The following is a 16,391-nucleotide window of genomic DNA, read 5'->3' on the forward strand; positions in this document are numbered from 1 at the left end:
TAACAGGTGGATGGGCTAATATATGAGCATATCAATGGCTAGATGGACAAGTAGATGAGCAATAGGTGGATGGATGAATGGGCTAACCGATAAATGGATGAAGGAATGGATGGCTAAATAAACCAATAAAGAAATGAATGTCTGGTTGGCTCGACGGGTGAAGAGATGGATGGGTAAATAATGGGTAGGAAAATGAATGGATGTACCCACAAGAAAGGTTTGTAAACCAGGAAGACTAGATTGATTCTCAGGTATCGTTAAGGGGTGGGGAAACTGGGAAATCTGAGTAGGGAATAGAGCCACTAGGGATTTGGAAGAACCAGGGGTACTTGTGAAACTGGGAGGGGAGGGTTTAAGAACCCAGGACACCCTGTGGTGGCAGGGAGGCTCCGAGGGAGGGGGAAAGCAGCCTGTGCTGAGCCCCAGGCTGCACAGAACATACGTGTTGAGGATCCAGGTCCCAGAAGAGTCAGGCCTGGGACTCTGCTAGATCAGAGCTCTCAGCCAGCCAGGCTGAGCCCAGAAAGTGAAGGCCTGGAGAAGGCACCCCGCTTCTGACTTGAAGAAGCTACCGGCTCTGATCCCAAGCAACTGACTGTTGGCCACATGGGGATCTCAAGAGCAGTGGGCATCTGTGGGGTTAGGGGGCCTCAGCAGGGCCTGGGGGCAGCATTGTCCTCCCTGTGGTAGGGCTAGGCTTCCTCCGTCCCCCTCTTTCTCTTCCACCCCAGCCTCCAAGACCGCCCCTCACAGTTCCAGCTTCCTCTGGGCAGGGGCGCCTGGCCCCCATGGCCTCTCAGGCCAGCCCTCTGAGCACCACCTGCCCCAGCCGGCCTGAGACTTCCTGTATGTAGCGCAAGAGATTTATGCAAACGGGCTGGGGCGGTGATGTCACCCCAAGGGGACTATCTCCCAGTGGCAGGCCCTTCGATAAAATCAGGAACTTGCGCTGGCCCTGCAATGTCAAGGGAGGGGGCTCACCCAGGGCTCCTGTAGCTCAGGGGGCAGGCCCGAGCCCTGCGCCTGCCCTGAGTCCGTCCAGCCCCTGACGGGGCGACCCATCCTGAGGGGCTCCGCACTGGCCCCCACTGAGGCAGGGGACCTGACCGGCTCGGAGCTCGGCTGGATGTTACAGGCGTGCAAAATGGAAGGGTTTCCCCTCGTCCCCCCTGTGAGTACCGGGACTCCTCTACTAGCCAGACCCGCGGCCCTCAGACGACCGTCCGCTGCCCACCAGGCCACCAACCAGCCAGCTGCCCTCCCAGGCTCGCTATCAGTGGGAAGTTGGTGTTTCCTCCCGGGAGCTCCTGGCCTGAGACCCAGCGAGGAGGCCACTGGCTTCTTTGAGCGCGCCCCGGCGGGCTGAGGGCTGGGCCCATGGTGGGGCTGTGATCGGTGGGGCCTGAACGGTTATTTATAGATGGGGCTTGGGTGGCAGGCTGAGCTCCTGGGCAGGGTGCTGGGCTGAGGATGGTGAGGACGGTGGCGGAGTGGTGGCGGTGGAGGGGCTGGGGTGACTGGTGTGGGGGGAAGCTGGTCCCTGGACGGTGAAGGCTTGAGAGCAGGAGGCAATAGGCCAGAGGTCTCAGCCCATGGCCTGGGTGCTCCTGGAGACAGAGGCTCATTTATGTTTGGGTCCCCAGTGCCTGGTCTGGGGCCTGGCACAGGGGACAGGGTTGTTGACCGAAGGTTCTGGGCCTGGGGCCGGCAGGTCCCCAGGGGCTGGACGACAGCAAGAAATGGAACGGAGACTAGGACGGCAGTTGCGCTGGGGCACTGGCCAGGGAGCTGGGAAGGGAGGTCGGGGCCAGAGCTGGGCCCATCTGGGGCTGAGCTCAAGGGCGGCAGGGTAGGAGCCAGTGGAGTAGAGGCAGGAGCGAGGGCAGGGGCTGAGAGTGGGACGAGGACCAGGGCTGGACGTGAAGCAGCGGGAGTCCCAGGGGAGCCCTGGAGGGAAGGGCAGCAGGCCGGGCGATCACCGCTGCCCTCTCTCCGTGACAGTTGCAGCCTCGGGCAGCTGCAGACCTGGGCCCCTCAGAGAGGACCCCTCTCTCTTTCCCACCCCATCCCCACTCAGCAGGAGTGGGGAGCCCTGGGGGAGCCGGGCAGGGTTTGGCAGGGCCTGCCCACCTGACTCAGCTTTCCCGGCCTAATGGAGCTCCCTTCCCCCGCCCCACCCCAGCCAGGCCTCTGAGCCCCAGGAGGCACCCCAGGCCTGACATCCTGCTGTTGGAAACCCGGTGCTGGCTTCCTGGCCTTCTTACTGGTCAGACACAGACAGCTCCAGCCAGCCGCCCCAGACCAGCCTTGTCCCACCTGCCTGGTCCACCACCAAGAAGGTGGGGGAGGGGGCAGGGGATGGACGTGGTCCCGGGAAGAGCCAAGTCTGCCTCACTAAAGCCATAGGCCCAGAAGCTTGGCCACACGGCCTCTGACCCTTGACCTCTCAATCCCTGAAATCCAGACACAGCTAGGCAGGGGGCACCAAACCCCTCAGGGACTACTCCTGGGAAGGTGGGCTCCCAAGGCCCTTTGCCCCCCAACCCAAGCCCTTGAGGGCCCGAGTAACTGTTGTGCAATCCCTGGGCACACACTGCGGGGGTGGGGAGAGGCCTGATGACTGTGAAGACTGGGTGTGCTGTCCCTAGGCAGGCACCAGGACAGGGAGGAGTGAGGGCTGGAGGGGGTGGAGGGGGAGAGGACAGGGAGAAGTGAGGGGGTGGAGGAGGAGGAGGGCAGAGGAGGACAGGGAGGAGTGAGGAGGAGGGGAGAGGAGGGTAGGGAGGAGTGAGAGGGTGGAGGAGGAGGGAAGAGGAGGACAGGGAGGAAGAGGAGGACGGGGTGGGGGTGGGGAGGAAGAACTAGGGGTGAGGGCAGGAGGAAAGGGAGGAAGAGAAGGGAGTATCCCAGTGGGCGTGTCAGAAGGAGGACGGAGGAAGGAGAGTGAGAGGACCAAGGCTCTGGCAGGCCCATGGCCCCCAACCCTGCCTGGTGACAACAGTAGAACCCATGAGTGTGAGTGGCCATTGGTCGTCATGGGCCCTGAGGGTGCCTTGGGCCCGGGCACAGGCTGTGGAGACCTTGGCAGGAGGACACGTGTGTGTGCTATGAGGGTGGGCATGTAAGCGATATGTGAGGGGCCTTGATGGGTGTGGGCCTGAGCCTGTGTTTAAGGTGCCTGAGAGCAAGTGTGAGGAGATGTGTGTTCATTCAAGGGGCCATGTGTGCCTACGGTGTGAGTGTACAACAGTGTGTACACACGTGGCCACAGGTGTGTAGGTGCGAGTGACCTGTGGAGTGAGTATGGGCAGGCATGTGAGTGGGAGTTCATGTGTGGGAGTGTGGGTGTCATGGGGAATATTTGTACATTGGGAGGTGTAGGTGTGTTGGTGTGAACGTGGGAGTTCATGTGTGAGATGGGGACCTGGGGGTGCAGGTGTGAGTGGGAATGTGGCTTCTGGAGCCGCTGTGAGGGGAGGAGGTGGAGGGAGTCATGCTCTCCTCTCAGCCTGGGTCCTCTTTTGACCTGTGACCTTTGGAGTCCCTGTCAGCCCCATTCTGCAGGAGCCAAGACTGCTCTCCTGGGTCCCCCGTCCCTGCTGTGGCCTCTTCGCAGTTTCAGGCAGAGAGAGGGCTGTAGGCCTGACGCAGTCCCTCAGTGTGGGAGGGTGGTGTGGCCCCAACATGCGGGGGGCTGCCAAGCCGGTGGGGGTCTTCCCGCCACCACCTGAGTCCTGACAGCCTCCTCTCTCAGCAGCCATCGGAAGACCTGGTTTCCTATGACACGGACCTGTACCAGCGCCAAACACACGAATACTACCCCTATCTCAGCAGCGATGGAGAAAGCCACAGCGGTGAGTACTGGGCCCTCCCACGCCCCACGCCCCACGCCCCACGCCCCACGCCCCCAGCCTGCATTTACTGAGCATCTCCGGTGTGCGCCAGGGCCCGAGGTCAGCTTCGTCCGTGTTTACCTTCTGGTCCAATCCATGTGGCTTTTCACAAACCAGGAAGCAGAGGCTCAGGGAGCGACTTGTGCAAGGTCACACAGCTGGTCAGGGGAGCCCAGTCTGTCTGCTCCAGTCCCGGGGGACCTCTCCTGCTCCCCTCACCCCGCTTCTTCCTCTCTGGTGTTGTCACCCCTTCACCCGAGGTGAATTCCATGTTGGTGTCACCTCCGCTCTCTGCTGTGTTCTCAACCTCTCTCAACGTTTGGGGCTGGACAATTTCTTTGTCGTGGGGCCGGCCCTGTGCACTGTAGGCTGTCCGGCGGCATCCCTGGCTTCTACCCATCAGATGCCAGAAGTACCGCCAGTCGCGACAACCAAAAATGTTTCCACACGTTATTTGTTACCCAATAACCCCCTGGGGGACAGAGTCACCCCTGTTTAAGAACAGCTCACTGAGGGAAAGGCTCTGAGGGCCCCCTCATTCGGCAGGGGTTGGAGCCCCAGCTTGCAGGGGTAGGAGTGAGGATGGAGCACGAGACAGGTGAGCCTCAGTCCGAGTCTCACTGCCTATCCCAAGGCCCAGCTTCGATCCCGGAGCGCATTCAGGGTTGATGGGGACAGGCAGTAGGGGCCTGGGGCCTGGGACCTGGGCAGGGCAGTCAGAGAGGCCACCCAAAGGGGATCTTGGTATATTGATGGGGCACCCCGGAGCTAAAGGGAGAAGGCCTAGTTAGTAGGTCTTCCCTGAGGAATTCTCCAGGAGTCTGAAATCTGGGCAGGCCAGATACCGGGGTGTCTGCAGCCCCAGAGAAAGGTTTCCCACGGCGAGGCCACACCTGGGGGCCAGCCCCACCTGTCGCTTCATCCTTCAGGCACACCTGAGGGCAGTCTCAACCTGAGGGCCCTGCCCGGGGATGCCACAGGCCCCTTCCTTATTAGGAAGGACTCCCACATCTGGATGCCAAATCCTGTGAACGGCGGCACTGGGGATAACAGGGCTGGCAACGTTTATAAAGACCAGACCCGGGAGCCACATCTAGGGCGTAGGTGCTGGAGGAGCCTCAAGTCCGCGTGTGGGAACACAAAGACTTCTCCCCGAATCTGGGGGCTGGGAAGGTTTTAAACATCTGCTTTTTCATCCTTCAAAGCTTATTCATGATTCGGCAAGCAATGTGTCCTCTCTGTGGAAAAGCCGGACAATTTAGAGAGAAAGTCTCCTTCATCCACCTGTCTTCCCAGCACCCCCAGCCAGGATCAGGGATGGGGTCTCCCTGACCTGGACACCAGCCCTTGGTGACCCTTGCACCTAGCCAGCCAGGACCCGGGAAGGTCCCTTGGGACTTAAGGACTGGCTCCCCCTGGTGGCTCCAGGCAGCAGGACAGCCAGGTCCCCGCAAACTCAGCTTGGCCTTGGGCTGCTTAGGGACGCTTTTCCCTCAGGCCTAACCTCCTCTCACTTTCACTGGGCTTGGGGGCATTTCCTTTGGGCCTGTTGCAGCCTCAGTTTCCCCTTGTGCAATATGAGGGTGTGTTCATACATCTAGAAACCAGCTAGACCGGGGACTGATGGAGTGAGTGCTTTAGGGAAACCTGCACTTTCCTGGCCCAGTGCCCAGGCAGGTCCCTTACATCTGGGCTGGGGCTCTAGCAATGACTCCTGATCAGATGCCTGAGTACCCTGTTTTGGTCATGCCCCAATTTCTTCAGAGACTCCTCTGGCATACCCAGGTGTCCTGGCCCCTACTCCCTGCACCCCTTCTCCTATCATTTCCAATCTGGGCATCTGTGCTGATCTGGGTATCTGTTCATTCTTTCTTTTCTCTTTCTTTCTCTCTCTCTCTCTTTCTTTTTTTTTTTTTTAAGATTTTATTTATTTATTTATCTGTGAGCGAGAGAGAGAGAGAGAGAAAAAACACAAGCAGGCAGAGTGGCAGGCAGAGGCAGAGAGAGAAGCAGGCTCCCCGCTGATTAAGGAGCCCGATGAAGGACTCAATCCCAGGACCCTGGAATTATGACCCGAGCCGAAGGCAGTGGCTTAACCAACTGAGCCACCCAGGTGTCCCTCTTTTTTCTTTTTTAAAGATTTTATTTACTTATTTGAGAGAGAGAGCAAGAGAGCAGAGAGAGGGAGAGGCAGAGGGGGAAGAAGACTCCCCACTGACCAGGGAGCCTGATGCGGGGCTTGATCCCAGGACCTCAGGACCTGAGCCAAAGGCAGATGCTTAATGGACTGAGCCACCCGGGTGCCCCATTCTGTCCTTTCCTAATACCTCTTGGAAGGTACTGTCTGGAGACTCAAGAGTAGAGACACCCCACATTTTCCAACCAGTTCCTGGATGTCCTCTGTGTCTGCGTTTTCAGATGGTGGTTGAAACTTACTAAGAAGGCACTGGGGCCGGACCTGGGGCTGCTCCTGGTTTCATCACTCACTGGTGTGTGACCTTAGAGCAAATGACAGCCTCTCAGAGGCCCCGATCCCTCATATATGGAAGTGAGAGCATGGAAACACTTACCTCGTCACATTGTGACGATTCACTGAGGTCATGCATGAAATGCGCAAGCTCCTGAGTCCAGCAAGGGCCCAGGGAGCTTTCAAGACGTAGTACATTAGCTTTATGACCTCGCCAGGTGGGAGAGAGGAAGCGGCTAGGGGCGTGGGAGAAGCCAGAGGGGTCTGCAACAGACCCAGTGCATCAGTTTCAGCCGACCCAGGTGCCAGGCAACCAGCCAGCCGCCCACCCATCAACCACCCGCCCTTGCAGCCACCCACTCGACCTTCCAACACGAATCAATTTTCCATGTGCCCACTCATTCTTCATTTGTCCGACTACCCCACAGCTCCTGATAATATGCTGTGTGCCAGGCACTGTTCTAGACACCAGAGACTCCATGATAAGTGAGTTCGATGAGCTCTCCTGAGAGCTTACATTCCAGAGAGGGAAGAGGCCATAAACATCACATAAGCAGACACACAATACTAAGTCCTATGAAAGGCAAAGTCATGTAATGCAGAGCACCAACGACTACTTTCCACTGGGAGGTCAGGGCAGGCCTCTGAGGAGGGGGTAGATGAGGTGATTAGGCCAGTGGATGCAGAGGAGAAAGACGCACCAGGCAGAGAGAACAGCAAGGGCAAAGCAGCGGAGTCCTCCGACAGAGGGCCAGAGTGGCGGGGCGGGGGGGGGGGGGGGGGGGGGGGGGGGGGGGTGTGGAGACTGAGGGAAGCCGGAGGGGCCTGCCAAGGGCACAGTGCACAGGGCCCGAAGGCCAGAGTTTGGGTTTTATCCTGCAAACAATGGGAAGGCATTGCAGGGTTTGAGCGGAGAAATGACATGATCTGAATCATCCTGTGTGTGTGTGTGTGTGTGTGTGTGTGTGTGTGTGTGTGTGTTGAAATCTAAATACATTTTAAATCGTCAATTTTTGATTGTTAGGTTAAACATTGCAAAACTTGAAAATACTTATCACGTAAGAGAGTTCCCTCTCCCTGAGCTCCCTCCCCTCTGATAGCACCTTCGCGGACTTTTTATTCCATGTGTATATCCTCTTGTATGTCTGTCAATGTGTGCACGCACGTGTGTATATTCTGTTCCTGACACAACGGAACAGTAGCATCACGCCGTCCCGCAAGTAGCTGCCTTTTACCCAAGCTTATCATAGACATGTCTTCGTGACATACATGGCACGGCAGAGACAGAGGAAAGCTATTTTCCCAGGCTTCCTATTCCAATGCCAAGGAATCTAGCTTGAATCTTCAATTTGAGATATTACTGAATGGTCCATCTTGTTCTGTGTAAGATAAGACTCTGATTAGAGTCATTCAGAATGCATACACACACACACTCACACTTCACACATTCCCAAACGCTTCTACAGCAATGTTTTCCCAGTTTTACTGATGGAACCGACATAGGATACTGTGTAGGGTTAAGGTGCAGGACCTAATGATCTGACAGCCGCAGACAGTGCTAAATGGGCACCACAGTAAATTCGGTTAATATCCTTCACCTCATAGAGATAAAAAAAAAAAAAAAAAAGATTTTCTCCTTGTGGAAAGAACGTTGAGGATCCAACCTCTTGGCAACTTTCCAATATATCGCACAGCATTGTTAACTGCAGCACCACATTGTACGTCGTGTCCCGGTACTTATAACCATAGGGTGTCCCTTTTTTTTTTTTTTTTTTTAATTTGTCCCTTTTGACCACATTCCTCCAATTTTCCCAACCCCAACTCCAGCCTCTGGCAACCACAAATCTGATTTCCTTGTCTATAAGCTCAGGATATATATATTTTTTTAAGATTCCACATACACGTAAGATAACACAATATTTGTGTTTCTCCGTGTAGTGACTTTTGACCTCAGTATCTACATTTTCCGGTATGAGGACCATGTGAAGGTTACTCAGCTGAGCCACGTGGGACACTTTGATTACCTGTACTTGCTCGTCCCTGAAAAAGAGGACAAGGGGCGGGGTGACAAGGAGGTAGCGTTTTCGTTCTGGAGCCAGGTTGCCGAGACTCATGCCCCATTGCCCTCCCCACTATTCTCTGGGGTGACCAAGGGCAAGATGTTTTACCTCTCTGTCTCAACTTCAAAATGGTACTGACTTTTCAGGATTGCTGCAAGGGTTGAGTGAGTCACTGTATGTCCAATCCTTAGAAAGGTGCCTGGCACACGGTGAATGCTACGTACTGCAGACAGGACTTGTTACTCTTCTTGCCATAGCGTCCTAAGAGAGGGTGTGGGGGAGGTAGGGTTTTGCTGTTTGCTTGTTCTCATGTCTTCATGGTTAACAGTAGGTCGGCCGTGTACAGAAATCTAGGTTGAAACCCACATTTTCCCTTAGAAATTTGAAAGCATTTCTCTATCTTCTGGTTATTGGAGTTTTTTTCTTCGAAGTCGGATCTCTTTTTATGTCCTCTTTTTGGAATGTAACCTTGTTTTTTGTTTTTGTGGGTTTTTCTGCTTGTTTAGTTTCATTTTGTCTCTCTGGAAGTTTTTAGTACCTTCTTCCAATACTCAGGGGTTCCAATGAATAAACTTTTTAAAAAATCACTCTAGCTGCTGTAGGGGCCACAGTAAGAATAGGGAGAAAGTACTGCGAGGGGACTCCTGGAATAATCAAGGCAAGAGATGACAGTGGCTTGGCCAAGGGTGGTGGCCCTAGAGACAGAAAGGAGTGGACAGATCTGGGACAGATTTTGAAGGCAGGGCTCATAAAATTTAATGTTTATTCGTATTATTTTAAATTGTGGCCAAATATGCATAATATAAAATGGTAGTTCTATTTTAAATTTTTGAGGACCTCCAGATTGTTTTCCACAGTGGCTGCACCATTTTACCTTCCCACCCCCAGGGCAGAGGGATTCCAATTTCTCCACACCCTCACCAACACTGGTTAGTTTTTTGGGTTTTGATAGTAGCCATCGCAACAGATGTGATAGGATTTGTTCTTTGTGAGGGGACTGGCGAAGGAACTAGAGTTCCAAGGCATGACGCCTCTCCATCCTTCCATCTTTCCAAGTACTCTTTTGTCCTCCCGCTGACCCTCTACCCAGTGTATCCACACACCCATCTAATCATGCATTCATTCACCTCTCCAGTTGTCCTTCCCTTCAACCGCCAAACCCTCTAGCAATTTCTTACGGACCTACCCATCTAATCAATATATACAAAGCATCTGTTGTACTCCAGGCACATTCCTAGGTGCTAAGGAAACAACAAAATACAAGTCCTTCCAGATTTATTATTTTAAGAGGGGAAATAACTAAAACTTCAATAATTAGGATATAAGGTGGAGAGTAACAAGTATATGAAGCCTAGAGCTCCACTCTCTGACCTCTGGTTCCCCTACAGGAGCAATGGGCAGGGGGGCTGGGCTGCAGGAGCCCATGTCCAGTGGTCTGTGATTTCCTAAAGTTTTTTTTCTCAGCCTTTGTCTTCTTAATTCCTCATCATCCTTCTCTGTCTTGATCCTACTTCTGCTCCCCTAGGGGGAACCCTGAGTTTATGACTGGGATTTCTGTTCCGAGGAGATAAGGTCAACTGAATGACACTTAGGGCTTAAGTTTTGCATATGTGTGGAGTTGCTTGGAATATCATTTTGTTTTTGTCCTGGTGACTTACAGGTATTAGGGACACCAAAAATACTAAGTCAGAATAGTGATGGGTAGGTAGGACTTTGGTCCCAGATTGGGAGCTGGCTTAGAGGGAGGTAATGAGAGATCAAGATGAATGGGTTCTTGCTGGCTGGCTGGAACAGATGGAAGGAATGTCGGGTGATGAACAGGTGGCTAGATGATGGGTGGATGGATGGATGGATTGTGATGGATGAGTGGAAGAGGGACCAGTGATGGATGGATGAATGAAGGATGGATGGATGGAGGACAGATGATGAACCATGGGTGAGAGTGGCCGATGATAGACAAAGAGATAGATAAAAGCAGGCAGGAAAGCTGGTGGCACCATGGGTCTTAATTACAGCTCTCATTAACAGCCTTTTTTCTCAGAAGTTGTATGATGTAATGGTAGGAGTTCAGTCCCTGAAGGTAGACACAGGTGACTTTACCAATGCCTGCCTGTGGACAAGGGACTTAATCTCTTTGTGTCATAGTTTCCTCATGTGCAAAAGAAAGATTATACTAGGGGTGCCTGGGTGGCTCAATGGGTTAAGCCTCTGCCTTTGGCCCAGGTCATGATCTCAGGGTCCTGGGATCAAGCCCCACACTGGGCTCTCTGCTCAGCAGGGAGACTGCTTACCCCCCACCTCTCTGTCTGCCTCTCTGCCTGCTTATGAGCTCTCTCTGTCAAATAAGTAAATAAATAAAATCTTTTTAAAAAAGAAAGATTATACTAAAAAAAAAAAAAAGAAGAAGAAGAAGTGTCACACTACTATGGCCACCTGGTCAGAGCTAAGGTGAGATTAAATGAGAAATGTGGTGTGAGTACTCAGCATCGTGCCCAGTTCATAAAAATGCATGTTAAAAGCTAACTTTTACCGATCATTTGAATATTGGTTGAGGCCTACTATGTGTTGGGTGACCTGCCAGGCTATGAAAAGGGGGGTCAAATTGCGGATATGCCAATGGCATCATATTCCTTTGAGGAGCAGAGTCATGCTAAGGAGACATCGTGCAGGATGACCCCGGTAACCCAGTGAAGGGGTAAAGCACTGTGTTCGTGAACGGTCGTCTAGAAATGAGGTCCAAAGAGCCCAGGACTGCCGACCTTTTCACTAGGAAGGATTCCTTGCATTGTGTTCCTTCGGAGGGCCCCGTGCTTAGAACGTTTCTGCCTACCAGGCAGCGTTTATTACATAATTGCCTGAGCACCCAAATCAAGGGTAAAGGCGAGGTTTCCGTTGGGCCTTTTGAAACCTTAATTGTAGCTCGAGTCCCCTTTGCAGCTTTCAGGGGACCCTGGGGCAGGGTTCCAGAGTTTCAGTGAACAAAGGAACCACTTTAGAGCCCAGTTAAATTAAGCTCCTCTCTCGGTGCTTCTGATTCCCTGGGTCTCTAAGTGGGGCCCCAAGCCCCCCAGAGTGACTCTGATGAAGGTGTCCTGAGAATCCCATGGGAAATGCTGGCCTAGGCCGGGACCACTAGAGTGAGCTCAGGGGTCTCATGCAGAGCTATAACAGAGAGGGTGAGCAGGAGGGAAAGAGAGCCACCGGAGGCCCCTCACCCCACACCTGCAGCACTGCACACAGGCAGGGTCCTCCAAACCCTGGACCTGAAGTGGGTTTGCGGGTAGGGGTTGGTAGGCAAGATAAGGCACTCTGGCAAGACCTGGACGGTTCAAACTGAGTGTGGAAGGCGAACATGGGAGGGGTCAGGAGTGGGGCCAGGGGGCAGATCTACCCCTAAAGAGGACCTGGGATTGGCTCACCAAATCCCAGAGCCCCCCAGCTGGCCCATCTCTAAAGCACAGAGCCAACTCTCCCAGGCGAGTGGAGAGCTTCTGGGTCCTGTTAATTTGCTGCAAGATGAAAGTACAAATGAAACATTGTTTTGTTTTCCTGTCAGATTTGGATAATTTTGTGAAGGAGAGTCAGAGAGAGTTTTCAGGAGGCTAGGGTTTATTCATTCATTCCTTTGTTCACTCCTTCGGGAAATGTTTGTTGAGTGACTCCTGAGTTTGGCCCTGGGGGTGAGGGGAGACCAACAACAGTCACTGTCCTCATGGTGCAATGCTGAGGCCCCAACTCTAGCCTCTGGGAGAGAGAGACACCTAGTCCCCGCCTCCGCCAAAAAAAAAAAAAAACAAAACCCGATTTGAGTGGTCCACTGACTGATTGGCAGGAAGTGGGAGGAAGAAGAGGAGATAAACATGAATGAAAATATTTGCCATTTGCTCAAGTGCTAATCTAGGTTCTTTAGAATAACACAGCGGTCCTAGTAGTAGTAATGTTTATTGAATGGAATTTTGTGCCCGGTTATCCTCTAGGCACCTTGTAGACATTAGCTCATTCAACCTGCACAAGACTATGGGATAGGTGTCATTATTAGCCCCATGTTACAGATGAGAAAACTGAGGTTTATAGACGTACAGTGACCTGCCTAATGGCAGAGGCGGGATTTGAACCCAGCTCTGCCTGACTCCCAGATCATGTACTTTCTCTCTTCTGTGCCATATGGCCTTGCAGAGGTGGGAGTGCGGGCTGCCTGCATTGTGGATTTGGATGATTTCATGTGTGGACATGACCTCTGTTAACTACCCAGTCGGGTCTTTGACTTTTAGACTGGGGAATTGGAGGCTCGGGGAAATACAATGTCTTGTCTAGGGTCACACAGCAAAGCCATCGCAGAGCGGTATTAGGAAGCAAGTTTTCTGAGAACCCATCCAAAGCCAAAAAAACGCATGTCATTTTTGGTGTGTGTGTGAATGAATGAGTATGTGCTTTTGTGAAAGAAAAAAAGACAGACAGACAGACACACACACACACACACACACACACACACACACACACACACACACGGGGTTGGTATTTGTCTCCATGTAGCATCCCAGAGAGGCTGCCTTGGCCTAGAATCTTGGACACTCCCTCTTGGGTCACATGAGAAAATCCCTCTTGTCCCTTTATCACCACATCTTCTTTTGGACCCCAGATTGTCCCCAGGAACTCCACAGACGTGTGGCAGGTTTTTGTTTTGTTTTTTTTTCTTCCTGGAAAAGATGTTCAGTGAAATCATGTCCTAGTCCCAAGACAGAGCTCCCGATGGCACGTGGCTGTTCCCCAACTCGAATCCCCCCCACCGCAGACTCTGAAAGCACCTATGGGGAGTTTCCAGTGCAGCCCTGTGTCCTGGCAGCCTGGCTGGGAGAATGACAGAGCCGCCCAGAGGCACGGCTTCGGAGGGGCAGTGCCGTGGGCCGGGACAGGTTCTGGTGGGCGAGGAACATCAGCCGTGTGACTTCACGATCACACCTTGACGGTGAGACAGGAGACAGGACCATGTGTGTGTGACTGTGGCCTCAGGAACCACTCTGTGGTTTCCAGAGAAGCAGAGGGGGAATCAGCATTCCCCGAGGGCCTCCTCCGGGGCTGGGAGTTTTTACAAATGTGAACTCATTTGTATGCTCCCAATAACTATGATCCCCATTTTATTAGTGAGCCAACAGCTGAGAATGAAGAGGTCAGTGCCCGTGCCTGAGGTCACACGGACAGCAAATGGCAGAGCCAGGATTCAGACTCTGCCTATGGCCTCGTGCCTGCGGGGAAGGCAGGCTAGAATGGTTGCTGGGAGCGCAGGCTTTGCCTCGGACCCGGGTCTCAGCTCAGGCCAGGGCCTCCAACTGCCTGGCCAAGCCTCAGTGACCTCATCTGTAAAATGGGGGTGGTACCTAACGAGGTGGGTGGGGAGATGGTGGGGAGCCCAGCCAGGTGGGCGGTCACAGCCCCTCCGCAGCCCGGATGACTGTGCTCTGCGTCACCACGAGCTCTCCCTGCCCGCACACCCCGGGCTCACTGCACGCCACCCCCGCCCCTGCAGACCATTACTGGGACTTCCACCCGCACCACGTGCACAGCGAGTTCGAGAGCTTCGCAGAGAACCACTTCACGGAGCTGCAGAGCGTGCAGCCCCCGCAGCTGCAGCAGCTCTACCGGCACATGGAGCTGGAGCAGATGCACGTGCTCGACACCCCCATGGCGCCGACCCACGCGGGCATCGGCCACCAGGTGCGTGCGGCCGCCAGTCCCGCGGGACCCGGCCTGTGGTGAGGCTGGCGCTCCACAGGAAGCTGACACAGGCTCTTACTCAACTTGGCTTCCTGCCCCACAGCGCCAACGGCGGCTGGAGCCCCAACGGCTGCCTCCTGACCCTCCGACTGACCTCGTGACCCTGCACCCCTTATCGGCTCTGGCCCCACACCAGACAGAGCCCCGATAATTCCCACCCTCCACTGATCTGCCCGACCATGGTGGCCCTCCCAACCCCGACCATACCCCCCACCCCATCCACGGGCCCCTCACAGACCCGGGCCCCATCTCACTGGACACTTCCTCCGCTGGCCTCCCCTGGCCTCCCCATCTCCACTGACCCCCTTTATTGACCCTCCTCAGCCCCACGCACCTTAATCCCAATCAGTGACCTCCGTTAACATCTACCACCCCGCGCGGACCTCGACTGACCCTTCCCTCCCGTCTCACCAACTTATTAAAAACCGCATTCCCTCCCTTACCCAACCCTTAGGCCCCTCTGCTCTGCCACATCTGACCCCAGGAATGCCAGGCCATATAGTACCTCTGTGCATATAGGGAAAGGGCACCCTTTCCCGGGGCCATGCAGCCACCAACTAGGAGGCCCACAGCAGGCTGGATTTCAGCAGCCCCTGGCCCCCCACAACCCACGCCATGTGTGGAGTTCACCCTGCCGGACCCCTGTAACCTGACTGACCTCCAACTTCCCCAGCCCTCTCCCAAATCTTTCTGACCCTTGCTGTCCTCCCCACCCTCCCTACTTCTCTTGCTCGGATGACCCCTTTCTGGCAGTCCTGAGCTGGGAACTGGGCCTCACTGACCTTGACCCTCTTTCCCTGTCTTTCCAGGTCTCCTACCTACCCCGGATGTGCCTCCCATACCCTTCCCTGTCCCCGGCCCAGCCTAGCTCGGATGAGGAGGAAGGCGAGAGGCAGAGCCCCCCGCTGGAGGTGTCTGACGGGGAGGCTGATGGCCTGGAGCCAGGGCCTGGCCTCCTGCATGGGGAAACAGGTAGGGTGGCTCAGCCGTCCGGCCCTGGCCCCGACCCTGGCCATTATGTGTCCCCGGCACCCCAGCCAAGGACACAGCCGTCCTGGCACAAAGCTGAGTGTGTGTCCTTATCTGTGAGCGTGTGAACGTTTGCCCACGTGTGCGCTGTGTCTGTGACCATCTGTGCTGTCCGTGTGTCGATGAGCACACGTGCACGAGTGCGGTACAGACATGCACAGGCATCTCTCCGACCGAGCCTGGGAGGGTGCGTGTGCGTCTATACCTCTCTGGGTTGCGTGTGAATGCGTGTGAGCGCGTGTGAGTGCCAGAGCCCTGTAGACCACCCCCTCCTTCCAGTGCTTCCCCAGTGACCACTCCCCCCCCAGGGTCCCCACATCAGGGGGAGGTGAGGGTGGGTGCCTGTGTGGGGGCGCTGACCGCCTCCCGCCTGCAGGCAGCAAGAAGAAGATCCGCCTGTACCAGTTCCTGCTGGACCTGCTCCGCAGCGGAGACATGAAGGACAGCATCTGGTGGGTGGACAAGGACAAGGGCACCTTCCAGTTCTCGTCCAAGCACAAGGAGGCGCTGGCACACCGCTGGGGCATCCAGAAGGGAAACCGCAAGAAAATGACCTACCAGAAGATGGCCCGGGCCCTGCGCAACTATGGCAAGACAGGCGAGGTCAAGAAGGTCAAGAAGAAGCTCACCTACCAGTTCAGTGGGGAGGTGCTGGGCCGTGGGAGCCTGGCCGAGCGGCGCCACCCGCCCCACTGAGCCCAGGCCCGCAGACCCCACTGGGCCCGCCAGGCCTCCCCGCTGGCCATAGCATTAACCCCTCGCCTGGCCCGGACACAGGGAGGCAAGCTCCCAGGGGCTGGGGGCAGGACTGCGGTGGGCTGGGCCTCGCCTCACCCGTCCACTCCCTCCTCCATGCCCGCTACCCACACCTCTCCTCGCCTCCCACCAGGACTCCAGCCCCGGCTCCAGGGGGCTACCTGGGCGTCTGACCCCAGGGAGGGGTCGGCCTTGCTTAGTGTGACCCAGGGTGCTACCTTGGAAGTTCGAAGTCATCATATTTGTGTACATGGAACCCTTCTTCTTAAGCGTCTCTCCTTTCTCCGACCTCTTCCCCGTTAGCTTCCTCAAGGAGCAAAGTTATTAAAGTTATTCTCCGTGAGTTCTCCTGTAGTGCAGAGTCTCTTTCATGATGTTTTTATGCATCTTATCTGGGTGCCCCTGTCTGATCTC

At 54.9% G+C, this 16,391-nt stretch overlaps 1 protein-coding gene across 2 annotated transcripts; it reads left to right on the forward strand.

Moving 5' to 3' along the window:
- Positions 1-930: 930 nt before the first annotated feature.
- LOC111149957 (Spi-1 proto-oncogene) lies at positions 931-16,325 on the forward strand. 2 transcript variants are annotated; one of them, XM_022507229.1, is made up of 5 exons: positions 931-1,171; positions 3,758-3,854; positions 13,945-14,132; positions 15,002-15,164; positions 15,598-16,325. In XM_022507229.1, the coding sequence occupies exons 1-5, from the start codon at positions 1,127-1,129 to the stop codon at positions 15,915-15,917; spliced, it is 813 nt and encodes a 270-aa protein (XP_022362937.1). In that variant the 5' UTR covers positions 931-1,126; the 3' UTR covers positions 15,918-16,325. The 2 variants fall into 2 exon arrangements, with proteins under 2 accessions (XP_022362937.1, XP_022362936.1); XM_022507228.1 differs by having other exon boundaries at positions 935-1,171; positions 3,755-3,854.
- Positions 16,326-16,391: the final 66 nt, after the last annotated feature.

The sequence above is a fragment of the Enhydra lutris genome, unplaced genomic scaffold (assembly GCF_002288905.1).
Source record: "Enhydra lutris kenyoni isolate GAN:26980312 unplaced genomic scaffold, ASM228890v2 scaffoldscaffold22, whole genome shotgun sequence".
NCBI classification, from domain to species: domain Eukaryota; kingdom Metazoa; phylum Chordata; class Mammalia; order Carnivora; family Mustelidae; genus Enhydra; species Enhydra lutris.